This window comes from Oryzias melastigma, linkage group LG12, assembly GCF_002922805.2.
Source record: "Oryzias melastigma strain HK-1 linkage group LG12, ASM292280v2, whole genome shotgun sequence".
Lineage (NCBI taxonomy): Eukaryota > Metazoa > Chordata > Actinopteri > Beloniformes > Adrianichthyidae > Oryzias > Oryzias melastigma.
In genome coordinates, this window is record NC_050523.1 from 8,701,071 (window position 1) to 8,723,072 (window position 22,002).

At 39.1% G+C, this 22,002-nt stretch overlaps 2 protein-coding genes and 1 long non-coding RNA gene across 5 annotated transcripts in view; 2 read left to right on the forward strand and 1 right to left on the reverse strand.

Moving 5' to 3' along the window:
* Window positions 1-8,543, forward strand: part of LOC112162863 (calmodulin-regulated spectrin-associated protein 1) — a 23,988-nt gene extending 15,445 nt beyond the window's left edge. The window contains exons 12-18 of one of the 2 annotated variants that reach the window (XM_024298793.2): window positions 2,248-2,332; window positions 2,468-4,726; window positions 4,796-5,004; window positions 5,431-5,518; window positions 5,588-5,709; window positions 7,271-7,389; window positions 7,487-8,543. In XM_024298793.2, the coding sequence (XP_024154561.1) occupies window positions 2,248-2,332; window positions 2,468-4,726; window positions 4,796-5,004; window positions 5,431-5,518; window positions 5,588-5,709; window positions 7,271-7,389; window positions 7,487-7,777 (3,173 nt within the window). In that variant the 3' untranslated portion in view covers window positions 7,778-8,543. Of the gene's footprint in view, window positions 1-2,247; window positions 2,333-2,467; window positions 4,727-4,795; window positions 5,005-5,140; window positions 5,329-5,430; window positions 5,519-5,587; window positions 5,710-7,270; window positions 7,390-7,486 lie in introns of those variants that run through there. The other variant, XM_036214422.1, reaches the window with a different exon arrangement.
* A 1,261-nt stretch (window positions 8,544-9,804) lies between these two features.
* Window positions 9,805-22,002, reverse strand: part of LOC112162864 (potassium channel subfamily T member 2) — a 32,494-nt gene continuing 20,296 nt past the window's right edge. Inside the window, exons 16-31 of one of the 2 annotated variants that reach the window (XM_024298796.2) lie at window positions 21,176-21,284; window positions 19,193-19,342; window positions 18,201-18,430; window positions 17,896-18,112; window positions 16,782-16,887; window positions 16,495-16,667; window positions 15,072-15,143; window positions 14,217-14,351; window positions 14,039-14,150; window positions 13,837-13,938; window positions 13,591-13,674; window positions 13,391-13,519; window positions 13,036-13,324; window positions 12,890-12,952; window positions 12,739-12,823; window positions 9,805-10,607 (exon numbers count right to left, since the gene is read on the reverse strand). In XM_024298796.2, the coding sequence (XP_024154564.1) occupies window positions 10,490-10,607; window positions 12,739-12,823; window positions 12,890-12,952; window positions 13,036-13,324; window positions 13,391-13,519; window positions 13,591-13,674; window positions 13,837-13,938; window positions 14,039-14,150; window positions 14,217-14,351; window positions 15,072-15,143; window positions 16,495-16,667; window positions 16,782-16,887; window positions 17,896-18,112; window positions 18,201-18,430; window positions 19,193-19,342; window positions 21,176-21,284 (2,174 nt within the window). In that variant the 3' untranslated portion in view covers window positions 9,805-10,489. Of the gene's footprint in view, window positions 10,608-12,738; window positions 12,824-12,889; window positions 12,953-13,035; window positions 13,331-13,390; window positions 13,520-13,590; window positions 13,675-13,836; window positions 13,939-14,038; window positions 14,151-14,216; window positions 14,352-15,071; window positions 15,144-16,494; window positions 16,668-16,781; window positions 16,888-17,895; window positions 18,113-18,200; window positions 18,431-19,192; window positions 19,343-21,175; window positions 21,285-22,002 lie in introns of both variants that reach the window. The other variant, XM_024298794.2, reaches the window with a different exon arrangement.
* LOC118599418 lies at window positions 11,603-13,005 on the forward strand. Its single transcript, XR_004948757.1, has 2 exons — window positions 11,603-12,185; window positions 12,223-13,005. It is a non-coding gene; the product is annotated as an uncharacterized LOC118599418 (long non-coding RNA).

Here is a 22,002-nt window from a genome sequence, read left to right on the forward strand (position 1 = left end):
CTTTCAAACTGTGTTGGGTGTGAAGCAGTGTTTTATAAACTGTTACAAACATTGCTGAAGACACATGCTAAAATATGTTGCTTTTTTCATGTATACATTTTTGAAATAAATGAGTAAAAACACATTTTTAAGAAAATAAAACATTTGTCTATTTTCTTTGGACCACCATGTCTAAATAGTTTTATATCAAATCACAAAACTACAGCAATGGTAAAACAATGAGAAATACTGTAGAAATACTCATCAGTCTAACTAACCTCCACTTTTATGCATTTGTCTATATTTTCTTCTTGTGTTTTGCAGAATAATTTAATGGTCTTCATTGCTGAACTTTTCTGGTGGTTTGAAAGCGTCAAACCAGATTTTGTGCAGCCCAGAGACCTTCAAGAAATCAAAGATGGTAAGGAACTTACTTTATCCACTTTTATGAACTTTTGACACGTGGATTAAAGACAAAAAGCCATCTATAAATTGAGGTGAAAGAAATTGTTGTGCTTTTAATTTTTTTTATTTACCAATTGTGTATCAAGCAATTCCACAGAAGAAAACACCCTAAATATGGCTGATATCTTGATTTATTTTTTTTATAACTTGACTCTTGTATTTTTGAATAAATGAATGAATGATTGGTTTTATTTATGAAGCATCTGGCATCTCCTTAAGGGTACCTTAGTGCTTTACAATAAAAAGAAGACAAAAAAGTAAAAACAAAAATTAAAGAACGAAAGAAAGAATTAAGAACAAAAAAATTGCCTAAAATTACAAAAAATTATTTCCAATAAAATACATAAAAGACAAAAAGGAATGCATTAAAATGTACAAAAGAATAGAAATTATTACCAACTACTAAGTATTAAAACGCACATTTAAAACTGTTTTGGTCTGATATGTTTATTAATTCCATTCAATTCATTTTATTTTATTTCAGTTACCTTCCTTTTGTTTTCCAAGTCTTTTTTGGAGAATTTTAATTTTGTTTAATTTAATTAAATTAAATCCAGTTAGGTTTATTTTTGTTTATTAAAAAATAAATTACTTCAGTTTTCCTTTCACTTAAATTTGATTGAACTTTTTTTGTTTTTAAATATGTCTTTGTGCATATGTTTCAGTGAGACTGCTGCTTCAACCCAAAGGTTCTTGTTCTTTTGTTCCCGTCTCCAACGCCACAAAACGGCGGTTTCTGCCTTCATCAAACTCTGCTGATGCTTTGAGTCTGGACCTCAGGTAGCGTTCAGTCACCTCGAACACCATTAAAAGTTTTATTTCTCCTGTAGATACACAACATACAGATTTATACACTAATGCAAAAAAAGTAAATATAATTATCAGATTTTTTTTTCTGTTCCAGCACCAAACAGAACTCATTAAGTCCGTCTCACTCATTGCCTCCCCTGAGACAAGGACAACAGAAAACAGTGGAAGAGGCCGTTTCAGGTGAGGTGAAAAAAGAGTTTGTAGCACATTAAATACTGTCTTCAACACCTTCTTGAAGAACTTTTTTCTCAAGGCGGAGCACATGTATAAAGAAAATGAAGCTTCTGAGTATTTCTTTATTCAAATCGTGGTGAATCAGAAGCAGATGCAAAATTGGAAAAAGCTTGTCGCAACAATCAGCAGGCCAGGTCTCTCTGCTCCGCAGTCACTTGCAGAAAATTGATCCATGCAGGTCTTTATTTTCCTCATCTGAGCTGGAATCTGGCTGTAAACTGTTCAACTGGATAGCCTTTGTTGCAACAGTAATAATAGGTTGGAGGTTTTAAGGAGCTGTAAGATAGCATTAGACTAGGCTTAATCCACACCTACAGGAAGGTGAACTTCTAATGAACTCCTGCCGCTCGGTAGAAACTATGTCCAAGAAAATGACAGGATTTTTGATTTTGGGTACAAATGGTATAATGATAACCAAAAAAGAAAAAACACTGGGAACACTTTCAAAATAGATCAAAAGCTCCATTTACTGAGGAGGAACACCCATTCACTGGTGGCTGAAGTCAATACTGTTGAAAAAATAATGGAAAAATTAAGACGAAACACCTATGGATATCTGGAAGAGTGTTTGAGAAAGAAAGAAAGCAAAAGATTACTAATATCTGTTTTGATTATGATGTTAATATAATAATGAAATATTAAAATGTCTCTTTAATCCAAATGAATCCATCTCAGAAGCTCTTTTAGACATCTTTAACCAATTGTGAATCTCTTGGATGACCGCAGAATTGCCTCATAAGTTGTATTTTCTTTGGGCAGAGCTGAGAAATAGACCAAACCCTGTGACACAGACAGATGGACAACACCAGGGCTCCATACTGGCTTGGCCAGAGAGGAGAGCGAGGTGAGCCTGTGTGGTTAAACCATCTGTACTGAGAGAAACATGCTCAGTGTAGACCTGCATAAAGATTTAATACATTATTTGTGGCTTTTATGAATGGTTTTATGAAATGCACATCGTCTTCTTTGTTCCTTTTAGACCTTTATCCTCCGCCTTGAGTTTTTCTGCACAGAAAGATGCAGAGAGTATCCTCATCGCTCGCTCCATCAGCAAAGACAGCTTAGCCTCCAACATCATTCCCCCCAAACACATGCTGCCATCAGGCCTGCAAAGAGTCGGGGCTCAGAACCTGCTCTGTCACGTCCGGATAGAGGATGAGGAGGAGGAAACGGAGGAGGAAGAGCTGGTTTCTGTGATACACCCCTCTGTGTTTGCTCGACATCGAAACAGAGGCGACATGGAGCCGGATGACATAGAAGTGCAGAGGAAAAGCTCCTCCACTCCACGTCAATATGCAGCTCCCTTCGTTCTCGATCAGCAGGAGGACAGTTACTATCTGGAGCCTTTGATGCCAGCCGTCCCCAAACCAGCCAAAGAGAAGAGCATCCGTCTGAACAAGCAGGAGGAAAGTGGGGAGATGCTCTGTCGATCTGCAAATGTCCCAAACGCTTCACAGGGAAAACCCTTTCTTTCTAAGTCCAGCAGAAGCTCCTGCTACCCCACGTCTGGAGATTCAACTCCCAACTCCTTCAGGCCACACACAGAAGGAGCAGCAGGAGGTGCTGAGACGGAGAAAAAAGGCTTTTTCCTTCACTTTTCAGGGGAGCAAGACCCTCACAGTCCGCTCTCCTCTGGTATGGAATCAAGGCAAGACTCTGACTCCGACGTGGCAGATCTCGAGGAAGACGAAGAAGACGAGGATCCGATCAAAGAGATGGAGATTCCAGGAGGTGAGAAGTGCTTAGAAGTCCGGCGCTCGACCGAATGCGGAGACGGAGAGTCGGCCAAACTCAGGGAGGACCTGAAGGTGAGCGAACGGGACGACAAGGAGGACGTGAGCGGACGCAGCAGCCCGTGCCTCAGCACCGTGTCCTGTGCGAGCAGCTGCAGCGCCTCAGGCAGCGTCAGGATGACCAGCTTCGCTGAGAAGAAGCTGCTGAAGCTCGGCCTGCGGGACGGATACTCCAGCACCAGCAGCTCTCAGAAGACCACGCCGGACGGCTCGGAGACGGCTCCCGCCTGGCAAGGGAAGGAGCCGAGCCCGGTGCTGGGAAAGAGCATGATGCTCAGCCCTCATGTTGTGCCTTCAGAGCTGCTTCAACTCCACATGCAGCTGGAGGAGCAGCGGCGCGCCATCGAGTATCAGAAGAAGAAGATGGAGACTTTCTCAGCTCGGCAGAGACTTAAGCTCGGCAAGGCGGCTTTCTTGAACATTGTGAAGAAGGGTGGAGGGAGGAGTGACACACTTCCTTTACCCCTGAAACACTCCCAGGCTTCACCTGGACAGGGAGCAGCAGACAGGAGGACAGTGAAGACCGTCTCCTGCAAGGACGATTCCTGTCTGGATGCTCTGAAAGGTCAAACAGAAGGAGCATCAGGAGACAACAGGCTCCAAGATAACAGCTCTGAGCCGGACCTGAATGAGTGCTCCCGCTCCATAGATCTTCTCAACGAAGCCATCAGTTCTATTCAGCAGCAGATGATGCAGCTGACTCTACAGCAGGACCTTCTCATGAAGCAGAGCGTCGTCTCTCCTCCTGAGCATGTGCAGTCGGAGCCCCGCACAGCCCCCAACGTCATCCCAGAGCCCTCGACCTCCGACTCCAAATCATTCGCCGTTCACTTTGTAGATATCGGCGGTAGCAGCTCGACTCCGGCCCGTCGTCCTCCCAGGCTCTCCTCCAGCCAGCGCAGGAGACCGTCAGAGCAGAAAGAAACGCTGTCTGTTGATTCCAGCAGCCCGTCTTTGGACCGCACGCCTTCTGTGAGAGAATGCCCCGACGAGGAGCAGAGGGCGCTTTTGGAGAGCTCAAAGATGGAGAGAAGCATTCAGAGAAATGTCACCTTCAGGGTCGGCGAGAAAAGAGGACCCAAACCCAAACCGCAGGAGCCGCTGGTCATTTCCAAAACATCTGCCCAACGAGAAGAGAAACCCCCTGCTGATCCAGGAAACGAGAACGTCAGTGGAGATGAAAGCTCCAGGAACAAGGCGCTTCTGATTGAGGTGGACTTGTCGGAGCTGAAGGATCCACAAGAGGAAGACGTTCCAGAGTCCACAGTTGAAGGAGAACAAAAAAACGTGCTGGGCTTCTTCTTCAAGGATGACGAGAAGGCAGAAGACGAGATGGCGAAGCGGCGTGCTGCCTTCCTGCTCAAACAGCAGCGCAAAGCCGAAGAGGCGAGACTTCGCAAGCAGCAGCAGGAGTCCGAGGCAGAGCTCAAACGGGACGAAGCTCGGTAAGTTTTCATCCAGAATTGAAGATGATCTTCAAAAATGTGCGTGTGTAATATTAATGTGCAATTTAGGCGTAAAGCCGAGGAGGAGCGAATCCGTAAAGAGGAGGAGAAGGCGCGACGGGAGCTCATTAAGCAGGAATACCTGCGGAGGAAGCAGCAAGCCTTACTGGAGGAGCAGGGTCTGGCCAAGCCTCACGTGAGGACCAAATCCCGCAGGAACAGGCCCAAGTCGCTGCACCGCGAAGAGCCCTGCGGCTTCTCCAAAGGATCCACCACACGTAAGATCCACCGCAACACTTGATCGATGTATACTCGTGTTTTCATCGTCTGTCGAAGCGCCGTCTGTCCACTTGTAAGGTGGTTTTGTTCGGGTCTTGGTCACGTCCTCTAAGTGTGTGCATGTGTGTCATGCAGGTCATTCTCTGAGGGTGTCCTTGTTAGTCAAGGCCCAGAGCTCAGCAGCAGGAGGCAGGGGAGGTGAACTTTCTAACCTGCTCTGCATGATGCACGAGCATGCACAGCTGCTGAAATGCTTGTGTACCAACATTTTTTTAGGGATCAACCCAAAAGGAATCTTGATTAAATAAAACTTTTCCACCCTAAAAACTCAATTTCTGATGGAATGTTTGATCATCGTTGAATTTTTTGACTCATCCTTGAAGCATTTAGTGTGGATGAAAATAACCGCTCCTCTTTCTGTGCAGCTGATCTCAGTCTCAGTCACAGAGGGTCGACGCTGTCTCTGGCGACTGAAACCGACAGCGTCCACTCCGGAGAGGCGGAGACAAACCGGTGAGGAGTCCTGTGCACAGATGCAAGCTTTCTGCATCCTTCTGTGACTCATTAAATTTGCTCCTCCAGGGCTGAATCTGTGTGCTCCATGGAGTCCTTCCCCATGCTGAGCAGGGCGTCCAGCAGGAACATGGAGAGAGACTGGGAGAACGGCTCCATAGCATCCTCCATCACCTCATCCGAGTACAACGGTGAGCGCATGAGTTTTAGCAAACCTCATCACCCTGAATTTTATTGTGAAAAATCTCTCAAAGAGGCTGAGCAGAAATGATGTCTTTACTCTTTTAGCAAGTCACCTCTTACTCACATCTTATCTGGTCATCTTTGATCAATTTTACATGAAAGCAAAAAAGTTAATGCAGCAAAACAGCGACATCTCACTTTGACTTTTTTTCTGACTGAACAAACTTTATTGATTCGGAAATATATCCAAAATCCTTACTGTCAAACTTCTACTGTCTGACTTCCCACCAGCCAGGAGTTTGATGGAAATTCTAGGAAGAAAAGTAAAAATATATTTAAATCAGAAAAAAACAACTCTAAGGGTCTTGGAATAGAGATACTCTAAAAATTCCTGCCTGTTGTTCAAAGATGGCATTTTTTCTTGATTCCTCATTCTGTGATTCTGTGCTCTAATAGGTGGACCAGAGCAGAACATCATCTGTTGTGTAAAATATTAAGATGCCTCAGAAGTCTGATGAAATCTTTATTTTTGTATACATTTAATTTTCTTTACCTTTTTGGAAGATTGTAAACTAAAACGTGACCATCGTTTTTTGTAAAATCTGGCAGTTCTGCCTTTTTTTGCGTTAATTAAAAGTTAAGTAGAATGACAAGTTAGGCCTGTGGAGAGTCCAGAGGAGATAGATATTGTGTTCTGCAAAAGTTTTGAAAGCATTATTTAATCCTATTTAAAAAAAATGTTTATATATGCATGTAGGTAAATTCAAACCAATTTAGTAAAAAAATATAAACAAATTAGCTTTTTTTAAAATGTCCTAATTGTTTGTAAAAATTTAAAAAACTAGTCATTTAAAGGAGACTTAAAATACTTAATTGTTTCGGAAAAGGTGGAACTAGTTAAAAATAATAAAAAAAACAGTATAAAGATTGTTGGTTTGTATTTTTTGTCAAAAGATATTGAAATTCAAAGTTATTGTGATACAAAAATATTGCACTTACTAAGGAAAGATTCTTTTGTCTGCATTTAATGTAGATTTATAGCAATGTCGGTGTTTTCTTCTAAGGATACGGAAAGATTAGAGTTTCAAAATAAAAGACTTCTATCCTGTTTTTAGCAATAAGGAGCTTAAAGAATTTTCAGTATTTTGAACATGGTCTTATGGCATTTTTGGAGGACATATATAAAGAAAACTAAGCTTGAAATTAAATTAAACATTTTTTTTACTACAATTGTTATGAATCAGGAAAAAAATGCTGTTGAAAAAGAGCTTGTAGGCTTGGTGTGTTGCAGAAGCTAATAGAGCAAGCTGCTTCACTCCAGTCTGATGCATTCACTAGTGCACGACTAGATCCATGTACATCTTTGTTAAACTGTATCGCTGGATAGTTCTAATATTGCTCGCCATTTTTGTTGCACTGGTGATGTTAGCTTGGGGTTGTGAGGGGATATAAGCTAGCACATAAAATAAGAATGTTGGGAAGCAACAGGCACATTTCTAATGGACTACAAGAACTATGTTTTACCTGCAGAGAGCTCATGTCATTTTCTTCTTTTTGTGTTTTAAAAAGGTCCTAAACTTTTTAAAGAACCAAGCTCCAAATCCAACAAGCCGATCATCATCAACGCCATCGCTCACTGCTGCCTGGCTGGAAAGGTCAACGAGGTCCAGAAAAACGTTGTTCTTGAGGTCAGTAACTACAAACACTTGAGGATTCGTACGTCTGAAGTCACGAAATGAGTTTGCTCTTTTTATGCCCTTTTTTTTTTTTCTTTATGTTTCCCAGGAGTTGGAAAAGTGTGAATGCAACCATCTGATCATCCTCTTCCGCGACGGCGGGTGCCAGTTCCGCGCCATTTACACCTACTCCCCCGAGACGGAGGAGATCGCCAAATTCTCGGGGACGGGACCGCGCAGCATCCACCGCAAGATGATCGACAAGCTCTACAAGTACAGCTCCGACCGCAAGCAGTTCACCATCATCCCCGCCAAGAGCGTGTCCGCCAGCGTGGACGCACTCACCATCCACAACCACCTGTGGCAGATCAAGAGACCGGGGAGCGCGCGCAGGAAGTGAGCCAAAACAAGGAAGTGGGGAGCTGCTCCCAACACCCCGTTTTGGTTTTTTCACAGCTTTTTACTCCGCATGTCACACCTTAGTACTGTTTTATACATGTATCCAGCATCACCTGAAGCACTAATGAAGATCTATGTAGCAGTAAATACTGCAAATATACAACTGATGTCACAAAACATGAACAAAGTGAGCAAGAAAAGATCAACCCACAAACCGCTTTTACTTTGAAACTAGTTTTTTTTTTTTTAACTAAACTGGATTTAAGTTTGTTGAAGTATTATTTCTCTATCTTGGAGAAATGTCATGCTCTGTGGCCTGAATGTGTTCCTCTCCTGACAGTGCTTTAAAGCTCAAATATTAAGCTTTTTATTCTCCATCTGCTCCTACAGTGTTTTAGCATCCTTCCCCAAACCTGGACTTTTTTGTACCGTAATGCACCACGTATCATAAACTGAACCGAGCTGCGGCACAAAGCAGGACGACGTGAGCTTTCACAGCAGCCCCTGCTGACTTTCTGCTGAGGTGTTGTTTTTGGGAAAACACCACGATACTTGACATTTATTTGCTGCATTTTGTACATTTTTTTGGGGTAGAATTTTTTGTATTTAATGTACGAGTTATTTTTTACTAAAAAGAAAAACACAAAACAGGCACTACTTTGCTGGTTATTCTGTTATGGAGATTTTATGTTCTGTATCACAGTGATATTTTATGTTTATTTATTTTAATAGTTATAATAAAAGCAACAATGTGCATTTTATTGTTACAGTTTGCAGCTTTTAAGTTTTTATTATCAAAAACAAAACTGTGTTTTTACATTAAATAATTTTTAATTGGTACAAAAATTATTTTCTTTTTATGTGAAAGATTCTTGCTGAATAAAAAGCATAATAAGGGTTTATTTACAGATTTAATCCTGTAAAAACTACAAAGTAATGTAGTGATCAGCCTTTTTAGAGATTACTTGTTTTGGTTTAATGAGACACTTGAAATCTAAAGAAACTTCGTTCTTTTTTCTCAGTTGTTTTTACTAGCAGCTATTCACTTTTCACGTTTTTTTTAAGTTAAACTTAAACTCTAATATGAAAACAAGACAGAATCTGTATTTTATAGCCTAGTTTTTTCAGTTTTTCCTCCGTTTATCAACAGAGCAAAAAAGTTTTGTTTTTCCAAAAGTGTGATGAACTAAAATAACTAAGAGTAAGACTTTTAGCCACTAACATTTATTTAAATACAAAATATCTGTTCCATAAAGTTTGTTAAAGCTACATTATATTTGACCCTAAAAAAGAAAATATTCAAAGAGATGCATTTTATCTGAGTAGTCTTAAGTTAGTCATCGTGTCAGAAATATATATTTTGTCTGTATTTCACCGAAGAAACAAACCTACTAGAAAGAAGTCCAAAATTCTAAAACAAAACAAAACAAAAAAAAATATTGAAATAGAAAAAAATAAAATTAATCGGCCAACGGAGGTAAGAAAAACTGCCTTAAAAAGAATTCTTATTAAAAAAAAAAAAACGTAAAATTCAATTTTTTGTTATTAAAAAACTGTCCTAGTAAGATTATTTATCTTACAAGACAGAAAATAAGATTTTTTTTTCTTGATAATAAGGTCTTTTTATTTTAAGATTCAGTTTTTGTGGTGAACATATTTTATTTATTCCATTTCAAGTTTTGCAGATATGAAAAAAAGGAAACTGTAGAGCAATCTATTTTAGCAGGAAAAAAGCTGCAGAGCGCTGCAGTGTCCGAAGCCTTTCAAAATAAAAGTGAAGAATAAAAGAAAGATGAAAATCTAATAAATCAATATATATGGAAATTTAGGCTTAAAATTGGATTTCTGAGAATTTATGCAGTCTTCTTAAGAAATAGTTTGTTTGGAAATCCTACACTTTGTTCAAATAAGGCTGTCAAATAAATAAAAGTCACTTCTAAATCTGAATTTCTGGATTACAAGGATGTCCAGTTATTACTTTAATTAAAGATGTAATCAAAAACAAAATAATAATAACATGACCCAGAATACATTAAACAGCACTTTAATGTGCACGTAAAACCCGGACTCAAGTACAAATATAGTCAACACTGACGTATGTACAAAGAGTCGAATGAAAAACTTGTTGATATCGATCTCTCCAAAAACAACCACAACTGTGGATTTAAGCAGAAATGCCACTGAGCACTGAGAGTGGACACTCTCTGAATATAAATATGATACAAAACAAGATAAATACAGTCAACACAACCTGCTATAAAGGCTGAAGAGTGCTTCAACACGGTGATAAGTTCACACTTAACCTACTAGTTTAGACCTCAAACCACTGAAAAACTACTTTTGCTGAATTAGCTACAAAAAGTGTATGAAATATTTAGTGTTATTGGAGTCGAGTGCTGTTGAAAACTACGTTTGATGTCTTCCCAGAGAGGATTTGAAATGTTTCCCGGTGTAAGCAAAAAAAAAAAAAACTTGCAAAAGCCCTGACAAATTCAGTTTTCTAGCAGGAAAAACATGTCCTGACAGCTCATCCATGAGAGCGGAGTGATGACCCCATGGAGGACTCTGCTGTACGGCGTTTGTGGCAAAAGAACGTCACAGATGGCATCTGGTGTCTCCGGATAGCTGTAGGCACTCAAACATTTACAGACATCTTTGTTTTTTCCTCTAGTCTAAACCTGAACGCGCTGCGTAGGAGGAGAAATGTTTGGTTTCAGAGCTGGGTGTCCTCTCTGATGTCGATGCTGGACTCGCGTCTCTCTTTCAGGCTGCTGCTGTGGACGGGCGGCTCCTCTGGAACGTGAGCCAGAGGGTCGGAGCGGATCAGATACCTGGAGGATCAGGGAGCAGAAGATCCTATCTCTCAGAAATTCTACATACTACAAATCAGAAATGCTTCTAAATTAGATTTATTGCTATTTTTTGCCTTTTTCCCTGATTATGACTATGTAAACAAAGATTCAGTGAGGTTTATGGTGCCAGAATATTTTCTAGTAAACCACATGCCACAATTGCCTTTGCAATTCAACAGAAGAGTATTTTAGCTACTAATATAATATAGAAAAACATAGAAATAACAAGAGTCCTGGAAATAAAGTCAACATGGGGCGATAAAATAGCATTTCCTTAGATTTTATTATTAATGTCATTGTTTTTAGGGGTTGGCTTATCGATCTGAGTATCGATAGTATCAGTACTAGGATGAAGTACTGATACTAGAATGATGATATCGATACTTTCGCTGCAATTTTTCTTCAATACATACAACTTGAATTTACTAATGCAGTTCATGCAAGCGCAGCGTCTGTCCGTCTGCAGTGTTGCCAGATTGGGCCAAATTTGAGTAAAAGGTCGCCCAATCTGGCAACATTATCTGTCTGTGTAAACATCGGAGAGAGTTATTAAAGAGTCATACATTTGCATGAGACAACAGGATTTTTGTTTTTATTTTTAACTTTTTTCACTAGTGACTTTGATTTTTTATTACTGCTTTTATTTTTTTTAAAACATGTGTTTGTGGTTCTGTTATACTTACATGTTCATTACATTTTTTTTCAAATACATTTTGTACTAGTTACTGTATTCTTATTATGACAAGGGCATTATGTCACTGTTAATACACTTGTTCTCTATTTGATGTATATTCAGATCAAATTGCTGTAATAGCTATTAAAGTCTCAGTCCTGTGTTTTATTATACACTTAATTAACAAAAAAATTGCATTTCTGAAATATTCTATGATACAATATTTCAAGAAAAAAGTACAGATATTGTCAATACTAGCCCTGTAATTACTTTGTATCGGATTGATACCAAAATCCCCCCCAATGTTTTTCTCTTAAAATTCAAACTTTTTTCTTAAAAATCTGACTTTTCTCCAAAAATAAGATCCTCTGGAATTTTCCAATTTATTTATTTCATCAGAATTTGACCTTAATATCAGAAATTTCACTTTTTCTTGAAAGCTTTTAATTTCAGGACACACTCTGAAGTGTGACCTTCAGGACAGCCGTGCAGAGTAAACAAAACACAAACAGACGAAAACCCACAACCATCACCACACTCAATAAACAAATACACACAAGAGGGATGCTGAAATGGAAAATATGCAATAGGTGGACTAGTATTTATTTGTTGCTTTATTCATTTCTATAAAACAGCAAAAACAAAAAATCTCAAACAGATTCTAGAAAGATGGAAACATATTTGCTGCCACCTTTAAACACTTGGAAGAAAGCAAAGAAAAGAAAAAAAGGAGTTAAAACAATAATTAGTTAATTAAAAATAATATATATCTGCAATCTAGCATCTAGGTATAGTTGTGGTTTCAAACAAATCATTTAGTTTAAAATAACACAATCACTGCCAAGTTTGTATCTTATTTCTAAATTTGAATTGCTTTTTTTAAGGTGATTTGGTTTCTTTAATTGAATTGCTTTTTTTAAGGTGATTTGGTTTCTTTAATTGTTTTATAATAGATTGTTCCATATTAATAACTTTTAACACTTAATTTACTGAAAAATCAACTTGATGTAATTCACTGTGTAATTACTAGCAGATAAGATTCTTATTGCCCTTTTTAATAGAATAAAAATTTAACTTAAGTAAGTTTTACTTTTTTTTCCACAAATTTTGAACTTTTTTTGTCTTGCATTTTTTAAAAGTTCTGACATTAATTTCAGAACTCCTTAGAATTATGTTTTTAATTAACTTTCCAGCTTTTATCACCAATTTTAAATGAAAATCTCAAAATACCACCTTAAAAAATATAAAAAGTATTGGTCGAACATGTTTTTTTTATTCCTATTGACTAATGATATGCTATCCGGTGTTACTTTACCTTTTATAAAATGCACCAAAGAGGTTTTTCTTGATGATCCAGCATGAATACTTTGGATGAAATGAACAGACGCCCACAGAACAACACTCACTGCTGGTTCACCCTATAATGGTAACACTTACACAACATCGTTGAGCTCCAGCCTGGTGTCAGGAGACGGGTTAATGAGCACATAAGACAGAGTGTTCTGGTGGTCGTTCTGCTCATCTGAAACAGAAAGGGAGTTAACATAAACATGAGAAACAATCAGATCTGGGGTCCAAATGTCTTTACCTTGCAGGTATCCCAGGTTGACTCTGTTCATCACATCACTGGCGGTCAGATTTGACAGGTCTTCTGCAGTCAGAGAGGAAAAATCAAACATCAAAGAACAAAAAAAGAAAAAAAAACGTATAGAATGAAGCAGCACCCGGCGTTACCATATCCGGAGGTGGGGAGGCCGAGATGCCTCATCCGGTTGCGGACCAGCTCGGACAGCTCCTCCCTCTCGGAGCGTCTGTAGAGGTTGAGGCGCTGCTGAGCGATGCGCTGGGCTTGATCTTTGTTCAAGTCCCGGTTGCCCCCCTGCCACCGCACGCTTTTCTTGCTCAGACGCCGCGCCCACTGCATGCTCTTCTTCCTCCTTAGGGGGGGGTCCGACTGGACGTTGCTGCGAGAGTCGTCCCCTCTGTCCTTCGTGTCCTCGCAGTCGTCCACGCTAACGGACACCTGCGACTGAGGTAGGGTGACGAAGGATGATCCAAATAAAACTGTCCCAACACTTTACCAGCTCACCTCAGAGGTAGAAAAAATGTGCGACTCCGTGCGGTAGATCCCGATGGGAATTTCAGCACTAGTGGAGCAGAGCTTCTGGAACAATCTCCCATATGTGCTGATCCACAGATCTTCCTCCGTTATTTTCATCTAGAATCAAAAACTGACATGTTCTCTGAAGGCAAGTTTATGGTTAAAATGACCTCTTCAAATGGACTCACAGCGCAGAGGAACCCCGATCCTGGAGTGGTGTCCAGTCCCAGCAATAGCCTTGTTATTAGTATCATGTAGTCTTTAACAAAAGACTGAGACAGAATAAAAAAAAATAAAAAAATTAAAAAGTAAGTGTAGTTTCCCCAACTGAACACAAGAGGGAGCTCTCACTTCACTGTTACCCCCTCTCCCCTCTCACCTGTACAGGAAAACATGACCTGGGAGCATGCTTTTTTCTGTGAGGGTGCACCCACCTGATAGAGGAGAGTATCGAGCATGCTGATGCTGAAAACTCTGCCTGCAGCGAAGGGCAGACGAAACATGAAGGCCAGATTGGAGCCTTTGTCACGTTCTTTCTGTGGAGGATGCCATAGCAACACTTAATGACCCGTCGCTTCGTAAGCGTAAAAAAAAGCCACCGTGAAATCGTTGAAACCGTCAAACAGATTGCCGAACCTTCTCCAGCTTGGACAGAGCCAGGGAGTAGCAGTCCTTGGCTCTGAACTGCATGAACCTCATGTTGGAGGGATGAGTGAGCTCGGTGATGATGCTGAGGCTGGGGAACAACCTGTGGACAGAGCGTCGGCCGTCAGGAGCACAAACACGGCAGGAAGAACAAACGCAAACAAATTACCTGAACATGGTTTGGACGTTCACGATCGTTTTGGCGTCGGCCATGTAGTCCTCCTCTGCACTCATCGTGCTCTCTTTATCCACGACAACCAAGTTATCAGCGTAGATGATTCCACACTGCAGCAGGCTGTCCAGACTGAAACACACATGTACAAGTCAGTATGTTTCCCAGAAACACCTGATCAAAATCAAATTAATTACATTTTTTGAGAAATTGATTCACTTTTTTTTATTCTTTCAATCCACTCAATTCGATTCAACTCAATTCCACTGTTTACACATTTGTTTAGAAATACATTATTAATCTATAGATGTTTTGAAGACATTCGTATTAATCTGATACAGTTCACATATTGTAAAATTTATTTGTAAAATAATAATGAGCTTGTGAATACCATATAGTGCTACATGGTTTCTCAAACGGAAAAGCCAACAAAAATGTGCAGATTATTAACATTGTTCTGTTTCTCCTGGAGGGCGATTCATTTTGGCCTCTAGATGGCGCACGCTATAGCAGCATACCTTATTCCAGAAAAAGAAGCAAAGACTTTAGACCATAAATGGTAACTTTAAAAATTGCTCCCTTCAAAGAGTTTGGAAAATTCCTTCCTGTGAGTTCATAAATTCTTAATTTAGTCAGCAATAAATGTTTAGGCCGGATGAGCGTTAGCATTAGCCGTCCTATGGGAAATTTAATTATAAGTTAGCATCAAGCTAGCAGACTTATCGATCTCTACTTTAATGGATTGATTATTGATCTTTCAAGCTTGGATTGATTCAGATTCATCGATTTCATCAATCCTGGGATTTGCATATGAGCACGAGTTCATCAGAATCAAAGTTTCATGGATCTCACTTGTCAATAGTCCCAGCCATGTAGTACACCATTGGAAAACAACAAATAGCCTCCAGGAAATGATTATCCGGCCTGCAAAAAAGCATAAATGATCACAAACATTTGCAGTGTTTTAAGTATTTTTTTAAACACTTTCCAAAAACTGATGATGAACTTTTCCATTCATCCATAACCCCTCCATGCCTGACATTAAAAAATATATTCTTCAGTCTTCTTCTCCATTGTGGTGTGCTGTAAATTAGCGACAGGCAGCGTGGAGGGGATAAAATGTGCTATTTTTGGTCCAAAAGTACTTTATTCGGATTAAAAAAAATAGATACCACAAACACAACAGAAGATGTTCTAAAGGGAATAAAAAAGTCTATGAGGATTCTTGTGTCATCAAGACGTAAACAGAACTCACTTCCATTTTCCCATCTCTGGTCAGATTTGACTTCCTCGTTCGGTCAATTAAAAATAATCCAAACTGTATGTTCTTTAGATTCATTTTTCTTTCCTACTTTCTACTTTCTTAATTTTTTTTCTCTGTTTTACTATGATCTTATGGCCTTTTTCTCATGATAGAGGACACATATAAAGAAAATTAAACTCAAAATTCCAAGTAGAAATCAGAATTTAAAGCAGAATGTCCTTGTTGTGAGGCAGCTTTGCTGATCACTGTGCAGCACATTTTAAAACTAATCTAGGTCGGATCCAGCAGGATTTCTGGCTTCACACAGGCTCAGCATTCTTTACTTTGTGGTTGTTTCAATGGTAAGTGTGGCTTAGATGTGAAGATGCCTTTCCGAAACCTTGTAGTCGTTTCATCTCACTAAATTAAGCGAAAAAATGAGTTCATGGTGCAGCAGACACTCTGGGACCGAACCTCTTCGTTATTGCTGCCCTTCAGCGGCACACTTGACAAGGCATTACTTCATGCATCTGCCCAGTTCTGCTGAAAACAGACCCAAAGCTGTCGTAAGTGCTTGAATTGCAGCGGCGTGGGCGGTTTTGTGTGTGCGACAAAACAGGGAGCTGCATGCGGGGAGAGGTTGCTGCTGTTGATGTGCGTCTGTGAGAGAGTTGCATGTGGGGGTTGAAAAGGGACATATTGGGGCCGCTGATGAAAGCTTGCATGACGCTTTCCCAAGGAAATAATTTTCTCCCCTTGTAGCAACATATATATCATTCAGACTCAAGGCAAAACGGGTTACCATGGTGACCGTCTGGAGGTACAGAGAGCGGCTTTTTTTTTTTTCTTTTTCTTTGTCACTAAAAGCACACAGTTGCAGTAATCTAACATCAGGACTATAAATGGCGTCCCACCTCCACAGCCTTGTCATAAGTGCTTAGCTTTTAACATACATAATACTTCCCAGCGTGACATGGGGAAGGACGGAGTGACAGGAGAGGATTGGAACAAAGCGTTACTGGATAAACTCACGGGTTATCCAGCAGCAGCACAATGGGGTTGAGCTCTCTCCGGGGTCTGTAATAAGCTCTGAGAGGCACGATGAAGTTATAGAGACCGTTCCCCGCGGTCTCGGCTGACACGATGATGAGCTTGTTCTTAAACCCGTACGCTTTGGCATCCACAAAACTGTTGTGCCTGCACCCCTGAAAGAAAAAAACAAAAACAAAACAATGCAGAGGCATCTGTTGTGAAGCGGAGGTCAAAAGGGAACCACTGAGGCGGCGTTATAATTGAGTGACGGAAAAGCAACTGCCCACCTGGTCCAGTCGTAGGCAGCAAAACGGGGCTTTTTCAGCCAACAGATGGCACAAGGTGGGCGAGCTCCCGATGTATGGCGAGTTCAGAGGATAACCTTTAACATACCTGAAAAGCATTCCAGGAAGCAGCAATGACACATCTGATTAAAACATGGAGTGTGATGACTTTTTCTGATTTTTTCCCTTTAAAATTTCACACCTTTCTAGTTGAAGTGCAGAGAAAAACATTTTTTATACTTATTAACTCTCAAATTACTGCTGCTAATAACTAATACTTGAACAGATGACACATTTGGACAAATATTGCGATAGATATTCCTTCAGGTTTACATTCAATCAAACAAACTTTATCTACCGGTATATATCTATCTATCTATATATAAAAAAACATTCACAGCTCAATGCACTTTAGAGTTAAAAACAAAAACAGATAAAAAGATAAATAAAAATAGAAAGAGCCAGCCCACCCTTTACCCTCCCTCCATCAACACACACAACCCATGACCCCACACACAACAAATATTTATTAAAGTAAATTCTAAAAAAAACTCTAAAAAAAAGTAAGGCTTGGCTCTAGTGGGGAAACACAATATTTGGAATATCTTCCAACATCTTCAGAAACTTCTCAATCAAAAACTAAAGTTTTCAGAAATATATTTGAATTCAATGAAATTCTACAATAAGATTAAATAAGGAACAAATGTCAGTTTTAAAGTCCCAATCCGATCATCTTTTGATCTATTTCAATAGTGACCCAGTCGTTGTCTTTAACTAAAAAAAAAAAACTAAAAAAAACACTTGTGTTCTTTTCTAGGACATAATTTCTGCAGAGTGGCAGTAGTTCACAAAAAATGTGCCTATGCGTGTGAGACTGTTGTTTTGTCCTGCCCAGTGTGTTCTACTTCACAAATACACTCTTTTTCAAATTGCTTTTTTTGTCTGTTCCTGACAATTTAAATAAAGAGATATTCAGAAATTGATTTTTAACATTAATTTTCTTTGTCCTCCTTCAGTGCAAGAACATGTTAAAAGCCCCAAAACAAAAATTTCATTTGAGTGGGTTTTTAATTTCCAGAGTGCAAACACGCAAAAAAGTTAGAAAAAAAGTGCTTACTCTGTGGGCGAACGACCTTTTTCATCCGTGAAGACAGAATCGTCTTCTGATTGGTCGCCCAGAAGGTCACATGGCAAGATGGAGGTGGCGTCGGCAATTTCCTGGACTGGGGCGATACTCGGGCGGCGAATGCCTGTTCCATTCACAGTGGGCGGGACCAGTTTACCCCCTGAGATGTTGGGCGGACTCGTGTTCTGAAGATCTATTGCAACCGTCCCTGTAAGTAAGCACATCGACTCAAAACAGAGCCCAGATACCTGCAGTTCACCTGGTGGATGTTCAGGATTCAGCGGGATCAGTTTTACCCATGCTGGCAATGATGCTGTGCACGGGCAGCTGTGAGGGCCCATCGTACATCCCCCCTGCAGGGCGTCCCTTCCTCTCCTCCTGGTTGAAGATGAAGGCGGAGTTCTCCTCCTTGGTGATGTTGATATAGTAACAGGTGTCTGTGGCGGCCATGATGTGATGCGGTCCAGGATTGAGCAGAATGCTTTTGTTCTCCTCCCTCTTTATTCCGATGAGACAAACACCATACCTGCAAATTACAATTGAAATTTGATCATCATGTGAGCATTAAAAAATGATGCATCAAAATATAATAAAGAGTACACTTTTATAAGGTTTTCAAGTTAAGTTATTGTCATTTTAGATTACTGTGCAACTCAGAAGTGAGTGTTTTGTACTTGACTTTTTTTTAAACACTCAATTTCCTCTGACTTCTCTTAGTATTTCTTTTATTTCAAACATATTATAAAAACAATAGATACATTTATACACTCGCTGATAACTACCGTCAGTCATTCAGGAGTCTCTATTTGACAAAACTTAAGAACATGTTTGAAAAGGAGATTGGAAGAAGCTGTAGCTTATTCATGCTAACTCCCTTATACCGATTTTACTTGACAACAAAACTACAAACATGAAAAAAAACAAAAAATAAAACACACAATAATATGTTTAAGTGAGGGTGAGAAGGGTTTAAGCCCACACACTAAGCCCAAGCACTCCCTTTTATGAAAATACAGTCAGGAATTCATTAATATGTGCTATTCCTGCTTTACATAAAACCAGAACATTTGTTTAGCAACAACACTTGTGAGCGTGTATCATCTTTAGTCCAACATAAGCAGTTAAAGTGTGTTTCTGTAGCTAATTTTTTTTTTTAAATAAACTTTTTTAAGAGAAAAAAACCCTAAGATTTCACTTAATAATAACAACAACCGTATTGTATTTTTACTTGCAGGGAAAACTGGCAACAATAGCTCAAACCTGTTGCTTTTTTTTGAAGTCCACTTACTTTTTGTGAGCGTGGAAGGAGGCGTATGTAAAGCTTTTGCCATTATACTCTCCAAAGAACTTGCTGTCGCACAGGCGGATGTGGTAGACCTCGTTGCCAGAGCAACATCCATACATCCTCTGCCACTGTTCTGGAGACTGTTGTCCTTCTCTGCACCCATACAGAGAAAATACAAACCCGTGAGTGAAGCAGACGCCCTGGAATTCCTTAAATATTCACACGCCAATCAAGAAAAATAATCAAATCTCAAGGGGGCACTTAGTCTTTTAAAAAGAGCAGTCATGTTATTCCATCTTATTTTAAATGAATTGTGTTTGTAGCATGAATAATCACTGACAGAGTTGAATAGACTTGTAGTTTTAAAGCAATAAATAATGTTTATATAAATTATCTCATATATTAGTTTTGCTGTGTGTCTTTAATAATTCATTGTAGAGAGAAGAATCCCCTTTTTCACGATAAATTACTCAAGGTCTCTTTAAATTATAGCGATCTACTCTAAGATGCTGATGCACATGTCCATAAAAAAGACAATAAATCATAAATAATAACACAAGATGATGTTGAGTCAAGTTAAGTTGAGTTGAGTTGAGTTCCATTTGATGAATCGAGTTCCAATAAGTTGAGTCAAGTTGAGTAGAGTTAACTTTGGTAGTATTGAGTTAGGGTGAGTTAAGTTGAGTTTATCTGGGTTTAATAAAGTAGAGTGGAGTAAAGTTAAGTTTAGTTGAGTATGGTATGAGTTCAATTTGAGTTAAATTACAGTAGGTAAGAGATAAATTGAGTTACGTTCAGTTTAGTTAAGCACAGTAGAGTAGAGTAGACTATAGAAGAGATAAGTTGAGTTAAGTTCAGTTTTGCTAAGCACAGTAGAGTGGGGTAGAGTAGAGTAGACTATAGCAGAGTCGAGATCAGTTGAGTTAAGTTCAGTTTAGTTAAGCAGAGTAGAGTAGAGTAGAGTAGAGTTAAGTTCAGTTTTGTTAAGCAGAGTAGAGTAGAGTAGAGTAGAGTTAAGTTCAGTTTTGTTAAGCAGAGCAGAGTAGAGTAGAGTAGAGTAGAGTAAAGATAAGATAATTTAAGTTCAGTTCAGTTCAGATAAGCACAGTAGAGTAGAATAAAGATCATATAAGCTGAGTTAAATTCAGTTTAGTTAAGCACAATAGAGTAGAGTACAGTATAGTATAGAGTAGGATAGAGTTGAGTAGAGATAAGTTGAGTTAAGTTCAGTTTAGTAAAACAGAGTAGAGTAGAGTAGAGTAGAGTAGAGTAGAGTAGAGTAGAGTAGAGTAGAGTAGAGTAGAGTAGAGTAGAGCCAAGTTGGGTTAGGTAGAGGTAAATTGTAGTAACTGAGCCGAGTAGAGTTAGCTTGAGTTACGTCATAACCAGAACTCCTTCTGAATCACCTTGGAGGTTGTGCTGGTTATGAATCCTGATACATGCATAAAAGAAAAGTACATTTAGATAGATGATAAGAGACAAATCAGGAGAGAATTTGCATAAACTCTGATGGTTTGTGGATTTGGTACATATGTAATCAGTTTATAAAGAAACTCTTTATACACAGTTTCTTTTTCTGAAATGCCCACAACCACAGAAGCCCAACAATTTTTTTAAAGCGCCTTCTGTTGCTGACAACAATTTGGAAAAATGATCTTTTAAATGCCACAAGAAATCATTTTCTGTCAGAAAGCTTTTCAAACTGTTCCTCAGAAAACACATGCCTTAAAAGAGAAATCAATTCTGAATGCCGCCTCCTCTCTTTTCATGCACTTGCTTTACTTCCTGCTGAGAAGCTCAATGAATGAAGACTTTTGTCTGTGCTTTCTTTCTCAATTCTTTTTGCCTTTTTCCTCTATTCTGGCTACAGTCCACACACAAGAACATGTAAAATAAAAAAAAAACTTGAACTTCTGAGCCGCACTGAGAGGAAAAAAAAATAAGTAAATAAAAAGGTTTTATGAGGAAGTTGCTAGGACAACTGACCGTCCACGGGAAGTGTGCACGAGAAGGGTGACCAGGGTGGAAGTGGCAGGACACACGCAATTAAGAGCCAGCATGGCATATTTGAACTCCTCCTCACACACGACATGATCTGAAATGTAAGAGAAACAATTACTTATTAAAGTTGATTTACTTACACTTAAATACATTTTAATTAAATTAAACAAGAGACCAAAGAAAAACATGACCTGCAAAAAGCTGCTATGCTCAGCCAACATGCAAAAGACAAAAAACATCATAACAATTGTACTAAAATGCTCTGCAGACTGTAGAAATCACTTTCTAGTGGAAATAAAAAATGTCATTGTGATTTTATAAAGCTTGATAACAATAGACCAAGATTGGTCACTGGCCATAAATCAGAGGACACTCAATGAAAGCAGTAATTAGTTCCTTCATAGCTAACTATAGTGCAGGCATTGCCAAATACCAAAATGAAATCAAATATTCTGAGTCTGTGGGCTCGTTTGAAAGGAAAATGAACAGCTTTGAGGTATTTTTGGACAAAATAAGAAACTGCACAATCCCTCCTGCAAAGAGGAGCAACAAAATACCTGCTTCTATTGTAAGAAGGTGTTTCTTAAATTTGAAGAATTTAATAGAATTTGCAGAAGCGGCTTCCATCAAGCATTCAAAAGTCATGTTTTTAAGTCATTTTGATCGAATTAAATTCATTTTCTGTTCTCACTTGTCTTTATAATTAGTTTGTATAAATTATGGACTAAAAAAACAGTTCACTTAAAAAATGTAACTGTTTTAAGATGTATAGTTAGGCTTGGGGCTGCACGGTGGCGCAGTGGTTAGCGCTC